General features: G+C 49.4%; 1 protein-coding gene across 2 annotated transcripts; it reads left to right on the top strand.

Moving 5' to 3' along the window:
- Positions 1 to 2,147: 2,147 nt before the first annotated feature.
- On the top strand, positions 2,148 to 19,868 carry LOC144101218 (sodium-dependent glucose transporter 1-like). Of its 2 annotated transcripts, XM_077634290.1 has the most exons (5): positions 2,148 to 2,360; positions 3,831 to 3,927; positions 13,538 to 13,664; positions 15,455 to 15,613; positions 18,243 to 19,868. In XM_077634290.1, the coding sequence occupies exons 1-5, from the start codon at positions 2,284 to 2,286 to the stop codon at positions 19,307 to 19,309; spliced, it is 1,527 nt and encodes a 508-aa protein (XP_077490416.1). In that variant the 5' UTR covers positions 2,148 to 2,283; the 3' UTR covers positions 19,310 to 19,868. The 2 variants fall into 2 exon arrangements, with proteins under 2 accessions (XP_077490416.1, XP_077490417.1); XM_077634291.1 differs by lacking the exon at positions 3,831 to 3,927 and having other exon boundaries at positions 2,149 to 2,360.
- Positions 19,869 to 20,806: the final 938 nt, after the last annotated feature.

Raw genomic sequence — 20,806 nt, 5'->3', positions numbered from 1 at the left:
TCCCGTAAATTCCGACGCGGGTGCATTCTCTGTACTGGCATTTCCCGGTCAGCTTACACCCTAATGATGGCTCCACCAGTAGACTTTACGACTGGAGTACGCCCAGCTCGCAGCTCATTTTCGGATGACTATTCCCGCCTGTTCCTTCCGTCCTCATCCTCATCTTCTGGTTCCCCTCGCCCTTTGCGAAGCAGCCAGGTTCGACCACCCGAGCTCGTTTCTCCCGCCCGACGACCTTCACGAATTCTGCCCCGAACTTCCCTGTCATGACGCACGTTGTAGATACCGTTTTTATTTTTATCCCTCATCGCGGTAGAGGGAGGGGGCACCTGTAGCGGCGCTGATGAAGATGAAGCTGCGATCGCGACCTCGCTCGCGAAACACAGAACTCTTTCAACAGCCTAATAGGGCGCCGAGACTACCCGGATCTCCCATAAATGTGTATCACCTTCCACAATCTCCCGTAATAATTTCGACCAGGCGTGGATATTCAAAAATTGGTTTTTGAGGAAAGGAAATAGCGCAGTATCTGTCGCGGTGGCTCAGTGGTTAGGGCGCTCCACTACTGATCCGGAGTTCCCGGGTTCGAACCCGACCGCGGCTGCTGCGTTTTTATGGAGGAAAAACTCTAAGGCGCCCGTGTGCTGTGCGATGTCAGTGCACGTTAAAGATCCCCAGGTGGCCGAAATTATTCCGGAGCCCTCACAACGGCACCTCTTTCTTCCTTTCTGGTTTCAGTCCCTCCTTTATCCCTTCCCTTACGGCGTGGTTCAGGTGTCCAACGATAATGAGACAGATACTGCGCCATTTCCTTTCCCCAAAAACCAATAATATCGCCGGACACCTGAACCGCGCCGTAAGGGAAGGGATATAGGAGGGACTTAGAGAAGAAAGGGAGAGAGAAGTGCGGTAGTGGAGGGCGCCGGAAAAATCTCGACCACCTGGAGATCTTTAACGTGCACTGACATCGCACAGCACACGGGCGCCTATGCGTTTCGCCTCCATTGAAACGCGGCCGCCGCGGTCGGGTTCGACCCCGGGTCGGGTACTCCGGTTCAGTAGCCGAGCGCACTAACCACTGAGCTACTGCGGCGGGTCGGATATTCGCCTCCATCGAAACACGGCCGCTGAGGTCTAGTTCGAACTCAGGTACTCTGGCTCAGTAGACGAGCGCCATAACTACTGAGCCTTCGCAGCGGGAAAATGGTGTCAAATGGTGGCGCGGATTAGGTCAAAGGTTGTCCCTACCCTGAAAGCAGAGGCACAGGCATCGATGGACCCGAAGTGAAACAGTAGAATCCCCCATAGGCCTCATTTAATCTTTTTCTTCAACTGATTATTACAAAACACTAACGAGTCACGCGAGCCATCCTTACAGACTGGCCTATAATAATATTAATTAGTTTTGGGGGAAAGGAAATGCGCAGTATCTGTCTCATATATCATTGGACACCTGAACCGCGCCGTAAGGGAAGGGATAAAGGAGGGAGTGAAAGAAGAAGGGAAGAGAGAGGTGTCGTAGTGGAAGGCTCAGGAATAATTTCGACCACCTGCGGATCTTTAACGTGCACTGACATCGCACAGCACACGGGCGCCTTAGCGTTTTGCCTCCATAAAAACGCAGCCACCGCGGTCGGGTTCGACCCCGGGAACTCCAGATCAAACCCGGCAGCGGCGGCTGCGTTTTAATGGAGGCAAAACGCTGAGGCGCTCGTGTGCTGTGCGATGTCAGTTGGCCTGCGATTCCGTTTTTTCTACCTATCAGTTGCGGTAGCGAGGCGGCTACATAGGCTGATGAGCCTGAAGCCACGCGTTCGAATCCTGGCCGCGCCGATCTTGATTTCCGATGGAGGTTAAGAGCAACAACGGCCGTGTGCTGTGGGCTGTGCTATAGTGCACGTTCAAAACCTCACCTGGTTGAAAGTAATCAGGAGCCCTCCACGACAGCTTATCTCCTAGCCCATGCGCAGTTTGGTGTCGTTAAATCCCACTTGCATTGCCATACAATATTTAGCTGTTTGTGTCTTTGCCTTTTTGGGACTGGGTTTTATGGAGGTGTGCTTATTTCACGATCATTACGCAGAATTTTCTTTCATTTTTTTTATTCGCCTTGCACAGCTGTTCGCGTGGCCTACGGCCCCGAGCACATCCGTTGTTGAGTCTGCAAGTGTTTCTAACCGCTCCAGTTGCTGCGCCTAGTGTCATACATACGAGTCTGTGCACTATCGAGAAATACAGCACGGCCAGATTTGTCCCCCTGATTGGCACGTGAAGCATCTTGAGATGAACGGGGATGTTGCTCGTAGAGATTTCGCTGTTGTGCGCTACCAGCCGCAGCCGGCGCCTGTCGGCCAAAAAAGGTGAGCAGTTTTTTTTCGGCCCTGATAGCCCCCCCCCCCCACACACACACACACATTTCTGCGCGTTTTTTACACACGTCTTAGCCATGTATCGATATGTTTCAATCGTGATGTAGTAACGGTTCAACGACCAAGCAGGGTTAGCAGATGACGCTGAAATCTGTCGTTCATCGGCATGATATCTGCTTCTCCTATTTTCTGGAATTTAATTTTCTGTGTTAGTTCATTTTTTTAACACTTGACTATGCCTTCTGGCTGCAAGGGACACTAATGGCGAATACTAAGTCAGGATACACTGATAGGTTAGCGTCACATTTAACTTTTCAGCGTGCAGCCTTACTTAAAATACGCTCATATAAACCAGAGGCTCCTTCTTGGGCATGTAATCTACTGTAAGCAAAGCCCTAAATAAAAATTCACATATATATATTTTTTTGAAGTACTGCAAGCAGTGCGGTGTGATATTAGGGTGTTCCTATTTATCTCTCTGGGTTGTGAAATATTCTCCAGGGCAAACTACTTGCTTGTTTGGGCTAAAGCGCAGGCCATAGGATAGCTTATCATAGTTTGCGTTTTTCAAAAAATAATTTAAGCATCAGAACTTGCCTGAATTGTCCGGAATCGGGGAAAAACTACAGTCGTCTGCGCGGAGAATTTTTGTCTAGGCGAGCGGAGCAGCAGATTTGACAGACTGCGCCATCCGGGGTACCACGAGACCTACCTCAGCTTCAGACAGGGATATTGGTTTCCTTGCAGTTCGCTAGATGGCGCTGCCTTTCATATCGGCTATCCCGCTCGCTTTGACGAAAATTCTGCGCGCAGACGACACCTGTTTTTGGTTGGTTTGGTTAATGGGGGTTTAACGTCCCAAAGCGACTCAGGCTATGAGGGACGCCGTAGTGAAGGGCTCCGGAAATTTCGACCACCTGGGGTTCTTTAACGTGCACTGACATCGCACAGTACACGGGACTCTAGAATTTCGCCTCCATCGAAATTCGACCGCCGCGGCCGGGATCGAACCCGCGTCTTTCGGGCCAGCAGCCGAGCGCCATAACCACTCAGCCACCGCGACGGCTACCTGTTTTTCATCGATTCCGGGCAGTCAAGGCAAATTCCTATGTTAAATTATTCCAAAAATTGCAGACTATCACAAGCTACCCTTTGGTCAGTGCTTAAGTCAAAATAAACCAGTGGTTTGCGCACGAGAATTTTTACAGCCCGGAGAGATAATTATAAAACGCCCTGTATACCTGCGACTACAATTTTCTTTTCAAAGAAAGACTGCATCGCCGTGAGCACAGGATTGTCATAAAGCTACAGGGTACGGTGTGCCATCAAAATCTCTCGTTTTATAGCCTTTGAGCTCAGTGAGAGGGCATGCTTTAAAGAAATAGGATATTCCCAAAACAATGAAATTAGATTCTATTTGCATCTCTTGAACGCGCATACATGGCTTCCTCGCCTGCGCAGTGAGCACGTCGTTTCTACAAGGACGCGGTCTCCCCGAGCCGAGCTGTGGCTAAACATAGGTCGAACATGCAACCTGAGCCTCGGTAATTTTGGAATGGTGAGTACTCCACAAATAGACTACGTTGCAACATAAGCGGACTCTTGTTAATTGTGTTGCGACATTTACACCTGTACATTAATCATTATCACCATCATCATCAGCCTTACTACACCCACTACAGGGCAAAGGCCTCTCCCATGTCTTTCCAGTAAACCATGTCCTTTGTCAGCTGCGCCCACCGTATGCCCGCAAACTTCCTAATCTCATCCGCCCACCTAACTTTCTGCCATCCCCTGGTACGCTTGCATTCGCTTGGAATCCACTCCGTTACCCTTAGGGACCAGCGGTTATCTTGCCTTCGCATTACATGCCCTGCACAAGCCCATTTCTTCCTCTTGATTTCGACTAGGATGTCATTAACCCGAGTTTGTTCCCTCACCCACTCTGACCTATACATTAGCTGATGGATAAATGACGAGTCTGAGCCTCCTCACTAGACAGGTTATTCGTCCACTGCATCGCAGTCGGTAAAGGTGAAAGGCAAGCCGTAGGAGACAGAAATGGCATGCGACGATAGGGGTCTTGTCCTACAGGCAGCAAAAATTGACGGGACCCAAATGTGGAAAAAACTATTTTGGCGTAGTCACGAAATCAGTTCGCCTGAAATGCGTCAAGGTATAAGGGCATACCTTGCGTCAGTGTGCAAGGCATATGGGGACGGCATTAAGTATAAGGCATAAGGGTATATGCGTCAAGGTATAAGGCATAGCGGGCGCAGAAAGTTAGCTGAGTGAATGAGAGTAAGAAGTCTGCGGAGATGGGGTGGCCGCAGCTTTCACAGGACAGGGTTAAGTGGAGAGATGGGGTAAAGGCCTTTGCCTGCAGTGGGCGTATAGTCAGGCTGATGATGATAATGAATGGGCAGGCACAGGACAAGGACACTCCTCCGGCTATTGTCCTGCGCATGCGCAATGGCACCCCGCTATTCCCCTATGCCCTGTTATGCCCGAGAACGCATCCCGCTGGCATCCGCCGTGGAATCCAGCACCGTGCGCCCGCCATTGTGCAACGCAAGCCTGTACTCTCGGGAAGGTCGCGTCTTGCACCATGATTCATCCAGGCTCGCCCGGCAGAATCCTTACCCCCCCCTTGCAAGCGCCGGCTCGAGCCGCAACTGACACTTCGCCGGCAGCCCTTTCCCGGCTGCAAACTTCGAACGGCAGAGTTCCTCTCGTCCATTCGTCAAATTCGAACTGTGACCAGTGCCGTGAACTGAGTAGAGGGTTTGAACGTCTGGCTGCTCCAACGGTCACCGGAGGCTTTAGAAATCTGAACCGCGTCGGACGGCAGCAGCAGACGGATACATGAAGCGAGAGAGACGCTCTCCCGGCGCATCACCGTGTTCCTTATCCCGCCCGAGCGCCGTACTCCTGCGCATTTTGGCAAGAGCCGTGCGATGGTTGTGATTTTGGCGCAGCTTTTGCCAAAATGCGCAGGGTGACGGCGCCCGGGAGGGATAAGGGACACGGCGATGCGACATTCAACTACATCAAACATTTCTTAACAGACCGCTTGGCCTACATACGCATACAAGAGACCGAGTACGGCCCGTTTGAGATGGGAACGCGGGGCACACCACAAGGCGCTGTGTTGTCCCCGCTTCTCTCTAGTATTGCCATGATGCACCTCCCGGCACAGCTGACCGGTGTCGGCAGTGTTCAGCATGCACTGTACGCCGATGACATCACCATTTGGGCTACTACGGGAAACATAAGAGAGATGGAGGAAAGCCTGCAAGCAGCGGCGAGCATAGTAGACCACTATGCTACATAAAGCGGCCTCCAGTGCTCCCCGTCCAAGTCTGAATTTGTGCATATTCGACATTCTCCGAAATTCAAGACCTCCGTTCAGCTTTCGCTCGCCAGTGGCACCATCCCTGAAGCGCAGGAGCTGCGAATACTCTGTCTATTCATTAATCAGCATCGCAAGGCAGAGACAACCCTTGCCAAACTCCGCAAAGTCGGCGATTAGGTGAGCCGAATGGTTCGCCACGTTTCCAACAAGCGAGGAGGGTTGCGAAGTAAGGATGCGGTGCGGCTCGCCCATGCGTTCGTAACTAGTCGAGTACTGTACTCGACTCCTTACCTCCGCTTACGGAAACATAACGAAGACTGCTTGGAGGTTCTTCTCAGCAAAATTTTCAAGAGAGCCCTCGACTTCCCGATCTCCACTTCCCAAGCGCGACTACTCGCGTTGGGGGTGGTTAATACCTATCGGGAACCTCGCGAGGCGCATCTCGTTTACCAATGCACGCGTCTCGCCCAGGCCGTGTCCGGTCGCCGCCTCTTGGACCGGTTACATAACAAACATGACCATCACACAATGGACCGGGTTCGAGTGCCCGAACTGCGGAGACGCGCCCTCTACGTTCGACCCCTTCCGACTAAGATAAACAAGGAGGACCATAATGGCCGGCGCCAGGCGCGGGCGGATGCCCTGCATTACCACTATGGCTAAAAAAAAACACGTCTTCTGCATCAACATTGCAGGCCCCTTCCACTCCAGGGGGGAATGGCACACGGCTGCAGTCATACACGAGGGAAAACAGGTGGAGGGCCTCTCGTTCAGAGCACCCAGCTCAACTCATGCGGAGGAGGTAGCGATCGCCCTCGCAGGCTCCCATCCCGACTTTAAATTCATCCTTATAGACTCTCGTGCAGCCTGTCATAACTTTGAGTTCGGTTGGGTTCGGTTGGTGAGCACTCCACTTGCTCACCAAATTCTTCACCACAGTACTCGCGACTGCTCATCCCTCAATCATATGGGTCCCCGGCCACCAAGGCATGCCAGGTAACAAAGCCGCCCATGAGGCAGCCCGCGCACTCATTTACCGGGCACCAGGCGCTTCTTAGGAGGACCATAACCCAGATCACAGCCCTTTTCTTTCTTTTAAAGATATTACTGAGCACTGTTGTGCGGAACACCAGCGCTACCCGGTTCCTAGGAAGGAACTGGGTAAAGCTGGCGAACGAACTCTCCTTAGGCTCTTTACAAGCACCCTTCTGTGCCCGGCGATTCTCAAACACTTTGATTCTTCTTTTGACGGCCGCTGCTAATTTTGTGGGGAGGTGTCCGACACCTTTCACATGGTTTGGGCATGCAGGCAAAATCCTTCTCTCCCCTCCCCCCATCACCCCTTCCCCTACCCGAGAGTACTGGTAGGCGGCTCTGCTCGACTGCCAGGAACTATCGGCCCAACAGGCCCTGGTTCGGCGGACCTGCGCAGCGGTCAGGACCATCGGGGTCCCGGAATGAGGGACTCCGCCTTCTATTGTAAGGGGCGAGACCCACTAGGGGCCTCTCTCCGAGCATCTCTCTGCATATATAGATCAATAAATGCTTTTCACCACCACCACCGTGTCCCTTTGTGTAAGCCCGTTGCGCTCTCGTCCCCGGTTCCGGTAATGTAACGCCCTTGTTTATACTGTATACCTAAATGTTTCGTTGACGAACCACCGCCTTTCCCTTTCGTCGCTCAGCTTTGCGCAACAGTGGCAGCAGGCTGAGATGCCACAGTCCAAGCCGCAGAGACAGGCTGGCAGGCCCCAGTCGTAACAACTCCTAACCGATAAGGTCACCCTATTCTAAAAGCCGCTATTAATAACTCTTCGTAGATCATCGAGACGCATGCGTCCCACTTGTTTTAAGTGCCGGCAAACAGAAAACGATTCACTTATATACTCTAAGCATGAATACGCCTATATGGGAATAAAACGGAAATAACCTGTCCTTCAGCGCACTCCCTTTCATACAACCTTTGTCCGTAAAGTCCCAAGACTGAGTCCATTAAAAAAATGCGTTTAACATTGAAATCGTTTGTGCAGCACCCCTTCAAAATATTCTTCCTTGCAGTCGTTACAAGCTTCCAACGCTTCTTGAGGTCTCGAAAACAGCTGAAAAACGCTTCTTTTGGCACGGCTGTCAGCTCCTTTGTCGTGGCGTCTTGAATGGCCTCCACGCTCCCCATCCAGCGACCTTTTAGGGCTCTCTTCACACGAGGAAACGGGAAAAAATCGCATAGGGAGAGGTCAGGCGAGTATGGCGGAACGGGATAGTACAATAAAGTGCTTGGCGAGAAATTCTGTCACGCTGGCAGCAGTGTGCGGCCTTGTGTTATCGTGGAGAACGCTCCATTGTTTAGATGCCCATAAGTCAGGGCGACGGCGTCGCAGTGCATCACTCATGTGTTGGAGCACGCAGATATAAAACACCATCTTCACCGTCTGCCCTTGTAGGATGAACACGTGGTGTATGACACCTCTGGCATCGAAAAAAATCTATCAGTATCGTCTTTGTTGTGGTCTTCTGTCACCGCACCTTTCTCGACGCCGGAGAGCTTGTGGACCGCCATTCGGCGCTCTGCCTCTTTGTTTGAAGATCGTATTTAAAACACCATGTTTCGTCTTCAGCACTGATGCTATCGATGAATGCAGCATCCTTCTCTGCCTCGGAGAGCAAATCAGCCCTCACTGACACCCGCGTGTTCTTCTGGTCGTGTGTGAGGGAGTGCGGTACAAGTCTGGCATACAGCTTTCGTTTACCCAAGTTCTCACGCAAAATTTGGTGGCATGTTGCCTTACTAATGTCGAGATCATCTGATAGCATGCGGACTATAATGCTGCGGTCTTGCTGTACGATTTCCCTGATCCGAGTCACGTTGTTTTCATTCCGTGAGGTTGAAGGGCGCCCCTGCCTTGTGTCGTCTTCCACCGACGTTCTTCCCGAAACGAACCTCTTGTGCCACTCGAAAACTCGCTCCCGCTATAATGTCCCCTTGCCGTAAGCGTCACGAAGGAGCTCATATGTCGGTGTGGCTCTTTTGCCAAGCTTCACACATATTTTTTGTTTACACGCTGTTCGAGGTGGACGTCCATCTCTCCACATTCACTCACAGTATAATGCGCAGACGACTAGTGCCACTAGCGGCTGCCAGAGCAATTAACATAAATAGCTCAGGTTAGCCCGAAAAAAATGGCGCTGCACGTACGCACCAACATTTGTGTTGGGGAGTCATTTCTAGAGAAGAAAATAAATCAGTCTCGAAACTTTACGGACAAGGTTGTAAAAGGGAGTGCACTAGAGAACAGCTTATTCCATTTTTATTCCTTTCTGTTTAGAGTGCACGTACGTTGTTTTTGCGTGCTTAATACTACGGAACTACCAAATAAGCCATTCAGCGGGTTTGTACCATTCGCTAATGGGCCTCCTGATGTTCTGTGGTTTTTACAAGCGTGAGTGAACAGTTCGGTGCGGCCCTCTTTAGCGGGAAAAAAATCTCGAAAATTACTTGAGGTTTTGGTACTTTTCCATCAGTCAGCTGCTTCATAATACTTTTTAAGCAATTTTCAGTTCCAGCGGAAGTTGTCTTCTAAGTCTAAAAGGCAGGTACGGAGACGTACCACATTTGAGATCTTTTTATTGAAGTCATTGGTACAAAAATGTACCGCTTTATTTTTCAAAGATAGTGGCCAAAACGGCCTAAAAATGATATCATTATATTCCTATAGATATTCTAAGTGCAATTTTACAATTTTTATCTATTATGAGACATGCACACAGCTTCCGCTTTATAAGAGGTTAATAGATATTACATTAAAGCACAGAAGAAAAAAGAAAGCTAAATAATTGGCGAACTTGCATGGAAATAATTTAGTCATAGCAGGCGGCCGTAGTCAGTGAAAAGAAGCTCCTCTATAGACTACCTTGGGTTGAAAAAATTATTTTCTCAACTATATCTGCTAGATTATGCCCACTCCCGTTAATCTATTTTAATCCGAATTCCTTTAATGGCTCACACTCGCGGCCACGACCCTGTCCACCCGTCCATTACGCTCTTCAGCAACTCGATAAAAAAAGAATGCTTGTGCAGGATAGGATTCGAACCACCACCCTTCCGTTCCGCAGCCGGGCGTGCTAACGACTACTCTACTCCCTTCTTTTTTTCGTTATTGCATGGAAATAGTGCCGAAAGGAAAAGTCTAAGCACGCTTACGCCACAAAACACCAGGCCACCTTACCCCCTGCATGACCCCTTCTTCCAAAACATGAAAAGTCTGGGAGGCACACATGCGTCCAGATAGGGGAGCCAGCTTGGCGGCTCTTGCAGGGCAGCATATACTCCCCGCACCAAACCCCATTGTTCACGAAACAATCATTTCGACGACCGTGGTGATTCGGCGTTGCGGTCCATCATGCGGCTATTCCAGAGACTAAATAGCCCCAGCAACATAAATAGATCATATGGCACAACCCATTTTTTCTCCGCGGGCAAAAAAGAATACTGTAGGGTGTGATGTCAATGTCCTCCTTAATTGTTCGTTGTAAAATGTCCCAGAAGAAGACAGAATCAATGCACAGAACAAAACAATGGTCAATTGTCTCTGGTGTATTGCACAGGCGGCAATTCACCGTCCATGGGACAAGTATCTCCTTAGCATGAAGCCACGCCTTCACAGGCAGCGTTGACGTGTGCAGCTTAAAAAAGAAAGTTTTCGCGGCAGAAGATATGCACATTCGCCTAACACGTTTTAAAAAACTGGCGTCAAGGAACTCCAGAAAAGGTTTCCAATACAACGGTACAGGGCACAAATACTCTGCAAGTGCCTGAGTCATCCGCCTTCTGGAGAGGCTAGACAGGTAGTGAAAAGAAAATCGCACAGTACGGAAATTGAAGGCGTCAGCAACTTCCTTAAGGAATCCCCATAAAGGCCCTCCACGAGTATGTCCAGTCGGGGCGAATAGGAAAGGCAAATGAGCACTGACACACCGAATAAGCACAGTTACTAAAAAAGGGTGGTTTGATGACTTCAAAAAGAAAAAAAACGCGAGGCAAGCTGATGCACGAATAAGTGAACAAGGCCGATTCCACCAGACTCTAGAAAAAGAAATAGGTTATCGCGACGCATGGGTTCCCATTGGGAACGCCACACGATTGTAGCAAATATTCTGTGCATCACCTGAACTTTCTTCCTCGCACAGTGGAGAATCTGCAACGTATAGGCGAGTTTTGCAAATAAAAAAATGTTGCAGACTTGAGCCCGAGCAAACACTGATAGTTCCCTACCCATCCAAGCCTATGTTTATCGCCTCATGGAGACTATCTGTTAATCCCAGTAGGCGCCACTGTTGCGAATTTGGTGAAGAGGAACCCTAGGTAGTGAAGGGGCCCGCAGTCCCATAATATGCCCCCATAATGACTTGGCGTTGTACCCCAATGGCCCAACCAAAACCCCTTAGGTTTAACTAGATTAAAAGCCGCACTTGATACCTCGCAAAACTGTTCAGACAAATGCAATGCCTCTAGTACACTCTTTTTGTCAGAACAAAAGAAGGCGACATCATCTGCATAGGCTAAAATCTTAATTTCACACTGCGTCAGGGAGAAATAACGGATAAATGTGCAGTTAATAACACTTAGGCAAAGGGGCTCAAGATATAGGTCAAACAACAAAGGGAATAAGGGACAGCCTTGGCGAACAGATAATTTCAATGGAATAGGTTTGGATAGCTCTTGGCTAACAATTAGCCTTGCATGGGACTCTTTATAGCACAGTCTTATGCCCATAAGCAAAATCTCTCCAATATTTGCATGCTCTAAGACCGCAAATAAGAAATCGTGATGAACTTTTTCAAAGGCCTTGGCACGGTCAATCTGCGTTAGAGCTACTTGTCCGATCTCATCTGGTACTGTCTCCACTACTGGACGTGCAATATGTATATGGGTTTGGGTGCCGCGGCCTGATACCGCAGACCTGATGGATTCGCATGCCTATGAAGTTGGCGACAACTAGCTGCAGACGATTGTAAAGAACGTTTGCAAGAAGTTTGTAATCTACATTACAGAGGGAAATTGGACGATATCCCTCAACTGCTTTCAACCGATTTGAATCTGTGCTTTTTGGAATTAATATAGTATGCCCAGAATAGAAAGTGGGGTGGGCAAGAAACCAACATCGTAAAAAGCCTGGAAAACATCTATCAAGGCAGGCGCTAGGCAAGTGGAAAATGTTTTATAGAGCTCGCTAGTAATGCCATCTGTCCCAAGAGAATTTTGAGCCCTTCAGGTCAGAAATGGCAGATTTAATTTCGTCCAAAGCGATAGGCTCCTCCATTGCAGCACGCTGCTCATCGTCAAACCAGGGCAGGGCTTCGAATAAGTGACTGTAATCTGATGTCACATTTGTGCCCGCACAAAGACCAAACAGCTTCCGATAATAGTCAAAGAAAGCGTCAATAATACGAGGACCATGGCTGTATGTGCAACCACCATACTGGATTTCCCACATTTCTTAAGCTAGAGCAGTCTGCCTTTCATCACTTAGGGCCCGACGAGATGATTGCTCATCCAGAAATCTACAGGTCCTAGATCTTATCAAGGCCCCTTTGTATCTTTCGGTTCTAACTGCAGAAGCTCTGTTTTTACGGCAGTGATATCTTCTACATAGCCACCCGGGCTAATCCTCTGTATCTACGCATGTAGCTCGACCTAAGTACGGCCGAGCTCTCGAAGTTGATGTCTCTTCAAAAACGCTATTTTTGCTGAGGCTTCAATAGCAATGTTTTTTTTGTTTCTTGTTTAAATAAGTCCCATTTTTGCAAAACTGAGAGATCACCGCGTGACCACGTGTCCTTCAAGCAAGTAGATACAGCACGTTTGAAGATTCCATCTGAGAGCAGGCAGCTATTCAGCTTCCACAGCTCCCATCGAGGATGGAGTACGCGCCGACTGTACCTCCCTATCTGAAGAGACACCATGCAGTGATCACTGAAGAATATGGGCCGCACCCTGTAACCAAAAACATTGGATAACATGTCTGCTGAAACGTTAATCCTGTCAAGCCGAGCACTAGAGGAGCACTGCAAATGAGTTAAATGAATGTTATGTCCCTTATCTTGCCCAACATCCACCATGTTGTATTAGTATAACAAATCTGTAAGTAAAGCTGCACTAGGGTCACAACGCTTACATAACACTGCTCGGTCTTCATCCCTACAAACACAATTAAAATCACCCAACAACATAATTTTACGATCCGTGGACAAATGGTCGACTAATGACAGGAAAAATAGCATTCTATCACTCTGCTTTACAGGGGCATAAATACAAACAATTCGCCACTGCGCACCCGAAATTGCAAGGACACAGCAGATAAGTCGCCCATCATCATCTGTGCTATACGACACGGCAGTAATCCCCAGTGTGTTGGCCAGGAATAGCATGCAGCCACCTGATAAGCCTCTCGAGTGACTAACGATAATATTGAATTCTCACAAAGAAGGCTCGACAGCAGCTTCAGTCTCCTCATCAGAGGACAGCTTGGTTTCCTGGATGGCGGCCACACGCTAATCCTACGCTACTTCCTGCCGAAGCATACGCAGTTCATTCTGGAAAGTATTTGCGGAAAGCCGTCAAATGAGACGGATGCCTCCCAAACGCCCTCCAGTGTCTCCAGCGTTTAAGATTCGCTAACAATTGTGTACTTAATCAACATCTTAACCACACATCAGTGACACGATCAGCAATACCGCGCCAAAGGCTTTCGCCTCACCGCACTTTAGGTCAACAAACTGCCTGCTTGAATTTTTGTTCACGCTTTTGGCGACGCAGGGTTTGATGCACGCTTTGACAGGCGTTGCCTTGCTGGACCTAGGAGAGATCTACAACACCAGCTTATCAGCCGTCTCTCAGGTGCTCACGACACGCAGTGTGGGTGGTCTGGCCGGCGCCCTTATCGGTGGGTATATCTAAGTCCTCGCAACACTTCTTCTGATAGACGTAAACAGCAGCGCTCACTACGCCATGCAAATTGCAACCGCGTACAGGATCACGGCCCATTATTTGTGCTGTCGTGAATCAGCGGTGCGCATCACACTGGTGTGAGAAGATAATTGCGTCTTTCTCCCATCACATATTTTGCCACCCTGGCTCTTTGCCGTCTATGACTCTGTGCTGCTTCTACGAATCTGCGCTCATTCTTCATCGACATAGCCGAGAGCTATACCTGCGACAAACGTGGCTGTGAACAAATAATACATCAACGTGAACATCCTGTGTTACCGCCGAGTGACAAACACTGATATGAACTAAATTACCTTGTTTTTCGCCCTCTCACAGGGAGTAAAAAAATGAATGCGGATTAGCTCAGCTAATCCAGGATATACGAAGCGAAACCTGTCGGCATTCATTGTGTTCATCGGCGTTCGCGTTTAAAACGTTCTCGACGCCGATGATTTTGAAGAAAGGAAGGGCGCATAACTGGCTCCCTGGGTCAGTGGACGCCTCACTCGCGCTTTGAGGTACGTGGCGGTGGTGAGAGAGAGAGGGGGATGTGGGCTGCATGCATTAGCGCCGACAACAAAGTGACATACACGCGGCACTGCAGCAATAGGCCGCAGCGTTCACTAGCTTATACCAAACTTTCGCGATCAACCATTAACTGCCAGCTGCCAGGGTGGCAGGGTGGGCGCACTGCCTGTCTAGTGTGTGCGGAACGCACTCAACGTTAAAGACGCCAAGCCGCGTCTGATCGGCTAGATCACGTGGTCAGGCAGCAGCCGCTCCGCGGCTGTGAAGCCCCGGCGCAGCGGCGGAGAAAACTCGGTTCGGCGGTGGGGCCAAGTCACGTGATGTGTTGCTATGGCAGCAGCGCAGCAAGGACGTTCAAGGTCAAACTGCAGCCCACGGCGAAATCGGCGCCGCTAGGCCAGTAAAGCTTTCACTTCAAAAATGCACTGTGACCACAGCGATCGCCAGTCCTGAAGGCATACAAAGCGTGGTATCGATTCCATAGGTGGTCGTGCTTGTGCGACAGAGTCTGACGTGGCATCTCGCATGCGCTTACCTGATGTCCTTCCTTTTTCCCCTCTTCTCCCTTTCCCTCTTTCTCCTTCCCACCTATTCTTCCCCTTTCTCCTGTGCCGAGCGTACAGCTAGAACACCACTCTGATTTACCTCCTTCCTTTTCTCTCTCTCTCTCTCTCTCTTTGTGTGGTGCTGCAGACTTTGCAAGCTTTGCCAAATTATAAAGGAATATCGAAGTCACGTACTTATATACGCTCCTGCACATTGTTCAGTAAAGTCTGATAAAGACATAAAATAGACGGCACAGAAAATTATAAACCTACTCGATAACACGCGTTGTCGACAAACGTCAGACACTTTGGTCATTGCTTAACCCATAACAGATTAAAAGTAGTGAGGAAAATCTGCGTCACTAATGTGCAGTCGTGGTACGTGTGAGTTGTACGCTCGAAGCGACAACGTAGACAAGCTGTAAGCCCATTGATCTACAGAATCAATAAAAACTTTGGACTCTGCGTCTTTACATATTAGCCGGCGGGGAACTTCACTTTCGTAACCTTTTGATAAGCGCGCTGAAGTGGTGATCACTCACGCAGTTTGTGGCAAGCCTATTTCTTCAGGCTGCACACCCGAATAGCGGTGTCTTCATCCAGTCACCAGATGAGCATGAAAACGCATGAAAATGCCGTATTTATTAATAGTATATGTACGACTGTTGCGCAGGGGGCAATCTATACGACACGTACAACACCCAGGTGGTATCCACACTGGCCATGGCGCTGACCTGCTTCACAGCACTTATGGTCCCCCTTAGTGGAAGCCTACTGGTGGTGCATGTCATGATGTTCTTAGCCGGACTGAGCCTACGCGCCTTTAGCACGGGTGAGTCGGATGCTTCTTTCTTTGTGCTGGGGCCCCTCTTCTGTGCCCATCGGTACGTAAAATAATGACAACGCAGATTACCCAAATGAATGAAGAAAGCATTGGTACTCATTAAACGTTCTCTGTCAGGTTAATCAGATCAGGCTGACTAAGGAATGATTTCGGGGAGGTGTAGTGGCTTACTAACATATAGGTCATGAGCGTCAAGAAGTACCAGAACATTGGGAGAAAAGGAGGGGGGGGGGGGCGACTGAAGGAGCAGAGAGCTTGCTCAAGAGAGCCAGATGAACAAAATGCTAAAAATTATTTCGTGGTTGTCTTTAAACGAAACGAAAGTGGGACTCCTTTGTCTGAGGTTAGCGAAGTGCTTTTTGTAAAATTTCAGGTAAAATACATGCCGCAGTGGGCTCACTGGTATGTCACTTTTCTTGAATATAGCCTTTTCTCCGGCTGTATTTTGTAATGTTTCATTCTGTTTTCGATTCATTTCGTCGTCTCCCATTTGTCCCAGCTTCCTTTGATATCGGTCTCGGAGGAAGATGTCACGATGGGTGTGGCATAAACATGCATGCCCATGATGCCCCATAGAGGCGCAAATACGACTAGCAGGTATGCCACACTTCAAAAACGGCGAGGACACCTACGAATGAACGAGCATGAACGATGAGTTCGACATGCCTGACAGGCACCCTTGACGCTGCTTGCATTCTCGAAAAACATTGCCGCCGTGATTGTGCGACAAATTGGCAGAGCCTTATCCCCGTGACACGACCAGATTGAATGCGACTGCAGTAGGATGGTTAGCTGCGATGCCGCGTCTAAACCGGTCATCCCTGTTATTGGTCGTACGCTTCAGCACATCTACTACATGTGTCCTTCCGACTGAAGTAACGGCCTAATGAACCGAAACCGAAATTAAGCATTAGAAAAACTCAGGGGGGTACTTTGTTGGCCTAAAGTGCGGTGAGGCGAAAGCCTTTAAAAGCACGGAGTTGCTGCTTGTGTCACTGATGTGTGGTTAAGATGTTGATTAAGTACACAATTATTTGTGAATCCTAAATGCTGGAGACACTGGAGGGCGTTTGGGAGGAATCCGTCTGATTCGACGCCTTTCCGCAAACACTCTCCAGCGTCCTAGGCAAGGAGAACTATATACGGGTTGGCAGGAAGTAGCGTAGTCGTTAGCACGCTCGGCTGCGGAACGGAAGGGTGGTGGTTCGAGTCCATTCGTTCGCAAAGATTTTTTTTCTTATCGTGTTGAAGACCGTAACGGAGGGACGGACGGTACGACGTCACTTACGTTGTCGTGACTTCCGGTTGGCGATGTTGCGGACGGACAGGATCTCGACCGGGAGTATGAGCCAGTAAAGACTTGCGCCTTCAAATACGGCCATTCATCGAGCAAAGCTAAGCGCGCCATATTTGAAGGCACAAATTCTGAAAACTCACTGACAGCCAGCACTGGGATTCCACGATTGTAGTCGAAACGCTGCTACATAATGCTCCTTATTATCGAAAAGTTAAGCTCTGCGCACTTCAAGGCAGAATGGCGCTCGAAATAACCTCATCTTGTCCGTCTTTATTCCCGCAGGGAAGTGAACTCCCTTGTATACTGTGTCCTTGAAGTTGGTACCAATACATCTTCAAACTGAAGCACGGCCTTCAAAGACAACTTACATTGTTAGACCGCAGCTCTTACCCTATTGAAAATTGTGTACAGGTTTGAATACGTCGACAAATTGGATTATGGCACATTTCGTTTAACATTATATGAGGAAGCTTCCAAAGCGATTCAGCCTTTGAGAGACACCTTAGTGAAGGGCTCCGTATAACTTCGATTACGCGTGGTTAATTACCGTGCACTTACATCACACAGTGCATGCAAGTCGTGGGTTCGAACCCGCCCGATACGGTAGCACATCCATGGAGAAAAAATGTGAAAGGTCTGTGTACTGTGCGTTGTTAGTGCTCGTGAAGAACCCCAGGTGGTCGAAATTATCCGGAGCCCCCCACTACGGCGTCCCTAATAGGCTGAGCCGCTTTGGGATGTCCATTCTATAAAGCCAAACCAAATGTGCCATAATCCTATTTGCCGACCCGTTCAAACCTATATACATTTTTCAGTAGGGTAGGCACCCTTTTCAGGATTCCACGTCGCAGTCGTCGGCGTTGTCGGTGTAACACGCCACCTGACAACCGTGGCAGGTTGTAGCAGGGCGTAACACCTGCCACGGCGAGAGCCGAGAAATGAAAAAAACGGCAGGTGACTGCCAAGTGAAGATCCAGCCACGCACGCAACGAGCTGTGTCAATTTCTGCTCTTTTTACAGCATGCACTGTACACAGAGGCTTGAATCCTTGTGCGGATGAAACAAGCAGTAATTCCTACATGCCATTCTGCATATTTTCGTCTCAAGCCACTTAAACTGCAATCAACGCTCTCCACTCAGCTGACGAAAATTGCGGCTCTAATGGCGGCCACATCATGATTTTCCCTAGACATCGCTGCAAACAAAAATCCCGAGACGTTAAGTTTTAGGCTACATTTCTTTCTGTAGTAAAATTATGGGTAAATCTTCCAGGATAGAGTATTGACTCTGTTTTTCTCTTTTGGTACTCTCTGACTTCAGGTGCAAGCGTGTGGATCTTGAAGATGTGGCCCAGAAACTCGAGCCCTGCGCTACAAGTTTTTCAGTTGGCCTTCGGGATCGGCTGTCTCGCCGCTCCTATAATAGCGAGACCGTTCTTGTCTACGCAAGCCACCACCGCAAGCACCAATGCAAGCATGCAGATGTCCAGTACGAAATGGAACGGCACAGACGACTCGCCCAACCAGCCTCTGGAATACGTGAATGCAACGATCTTTGACGACGCTCCAACCGATAGCACAATTTACTATGCTTTTGGAATTGCTAGTGCTTTCCAGTTTGTCATAGTAGCTTCTATGACCACCCTCTACTTCATCGACAACACCAGCTTCAACATGCGCAGGACAAATGCCACGAACGGCGTTCCGAAAAGCCTTGAGGAGTCGGCGGAATACATACGCTTTGCTCGGACGCTGTTAGCACTGGAGTCAGCCTTTATATGCGTCTTCGTTGCCCTCAAGGGCACAATGTCACATATGCTAACTGCGTTCGCTGTCAAATGCGACCTGCACTTCTCCAAGCCTCTCGCTTCTCGTCTAGCGGCCGTTTACTTTGGTTGCTTCGCAGCCAGTCGCCTGGCTGCGGCTCTTGTCACGGTCAAGGTGTCCGCCTTCTCCGTGTTGGTCGCGTCTCAGACCCTTCTCGTAACAACAGCCGCTGTTCTATTGGCGTGGGGTTCCAGCAGCGCTACAGCTTTGTGGGCTTGCAGTGCCCTAGCGGGGACTGCTGAGGGTCCTCAATCGGCAGCAGTGATGACCTGGGTAGGGAAGCAAATCAACATCAGCAACAAGATGATGTCGGTCGCTGTTTTCGCAGGAGTACTTGGATCTCTGTTGCCGCCTCTTCTAGTGGGCCGGTTTTTGGACAGCAGACCTAACGTTTTCATATATCTTTTTTTCACTGCGGTTATGATGTCGCTAATATTTTTTGTAAGTATGTGCTTGTATGTGCGAAGGAAACCTTTATTGCATCAGACCAAGCGCCTAGTCGCGAACGTCACCTCTGATAATCCTGACCAAACGAATTCAGTGCAAGCGGCGGAGCTGTGATGAAAGAATTTTTCGTCCAAAAAAAGTCGGTTTGTTTTCTCGATAAAACGTGTCATCAACCACGGTTGTTGCTCTTATTCCAGATGCTGCTAAGAATTTCTCTTTGTTGTTATTTAGTAAAGACGAAGACAAGCGATACCTTAAGATTTTTCCCACCTTCAGATGAAGTTAAAGAGCATGAACATTACAGCTGCATAGAACTTAGAGGCCCTCGATGGGCCAGCGCCGCATTCAGAGTGGAGAAGCCGCTCGTGCTGCGTCGGTTTATCCAGAACAGAAGCTTGTGCTTGTTGGTTTTCCATCCTGTTGTGAATAAACACAGTGAACAGTTGGTCCGCGAGATTATCGAAGCCGCCGAGATAGCCAAACGAAGGGACCAATGCGTAAGCAAACCGTCCATATTTTTGACAAAAAAAGGAACTTAAGCTGTTGGGCGTGCAATAATCTTGATCTTAGTGTGCAGGACGACGTGTGTATCGTGGTGTAAAATGACGAGTCGTCGACACACCTCCTGTCCGTGCGAATGTAAGAAGCTCTGTCATTTCCAATTAAAAGTTGAACGCCAGCGCTCGTTGTGTGTGCTTCTCTTCACCTGTCCCGTCTACGTAAAAAAAATTGCGCTGTTAACATCAGCTCGGTTTATCCGACCTGCTGCACTGGATACATTGCGGCAACGGAAAGCTTGGAATGGAAATGGGTAGTTATTACATGAAAAATTGCCGATTCAGCTCTCTAGAATGTGGGATTTTAATAGGGGAGATAAATACGTTCTCCCAGCTTAATCGCGGCTGACACGGTTCAAAGCCGCCCGGACCCCACCCCGCGATCGCGTACGCTCCCGAGAGCACGCCGCCGACCAAGGGGGCTTTGCTCTGCGGGAACAAAGGAACGACACATTGCCTGACATAAACAATGCATTTATTTCTACAGCCGCAATAACGCCAGCTAGCAACAAAACAGGCTAATGAGTCGAGGTCGTCCGACTCACCAGCTAGGCTACGAGCGAATGTTCCCCTATGATAGGGGAGGGGATACTGGGAGGCCGGACCGGACGACTTACGGGAGCATGTCTCCCCACCACTTCTTCGCCCGACGATCTCAGCCGAAGAGGATGCGCTTTCCCGCGAGCGCATGCAGAAATCACGCCGCCCGTGGCGCCCTCCCTGGTTAGTTAAGGTAAGTAAGCAGGGAAAGTCCCGTGGCGCCCTTCCCTTGTTAAGTTACGTGGCGCCGTGTGTCAAGGCGATGCCCTTGGAGAGTGCACTGCGGGAAAGCAAACCACAAGAAAAAGCTGGGGGGTGAGTCCCCACATCCGCCCAACCTTAAATAGACCCTCGCGCCTGAAAGTGCATGCTATGGAGGAGTCTCCCGGTCTTCATGCACTTGAGGCAGGTATTGCGGCTTAGGCCACGCCGACAGCATCCACGCAGACTTCCGCAGTTTTCCGAAGGCGGCGTGAAGGTCTCCCCTAGGACGACTCGCATGGCCCACGGACTC

Source organism: Amblyomma americanum, chromosome 8 (genome assembly GCF_052857255.1).
Source record: "Amblyomma americanum isolate KBUSLIRL-KWMA chromosome 8, ASM5285725v1, whole genome shotgun sequence".
In the NCBI taxonomy this organism is placed as follows: Eukaryota; Metazoa; Arthropoda; class Arachnida; order Ixodida; family Ixodidae; genus Amblyomma; species Amblyomma americanum.
Note: the sequence above shows the minus strand (reverse complement) of the source record. Positions and strands in the feature narration are given on the sequence as shown.

What these genes read in the sequence shown, in the direction of transcription:
- LOC144101218 (XM_077634290.1), top strand. Translation starts at nt 2,284, where the DNA reads ATGAACGGGGATGTTGCTCGTAGAGATTTCGCTGTTGTGCGCTACCAG. An exon ending in GCCTCGGTAATTTTGGAATG is followed by an intron (nt 3,928 to 13,537) that starts GTGAGTACTCCA and finishes TTGGCGACGCAG; the next exon opens with GGTTTGATGCACGCTTTGAC. An exon ending in CCTACGCGCCTTTAGCACGG is followed by an intron (nt 15,614 to 18,242) that starts GTGAGTCGGATG and finishes CTCTGACTTCAG; the next exon opens with GTGCAAGCGTGTGGATCTTG.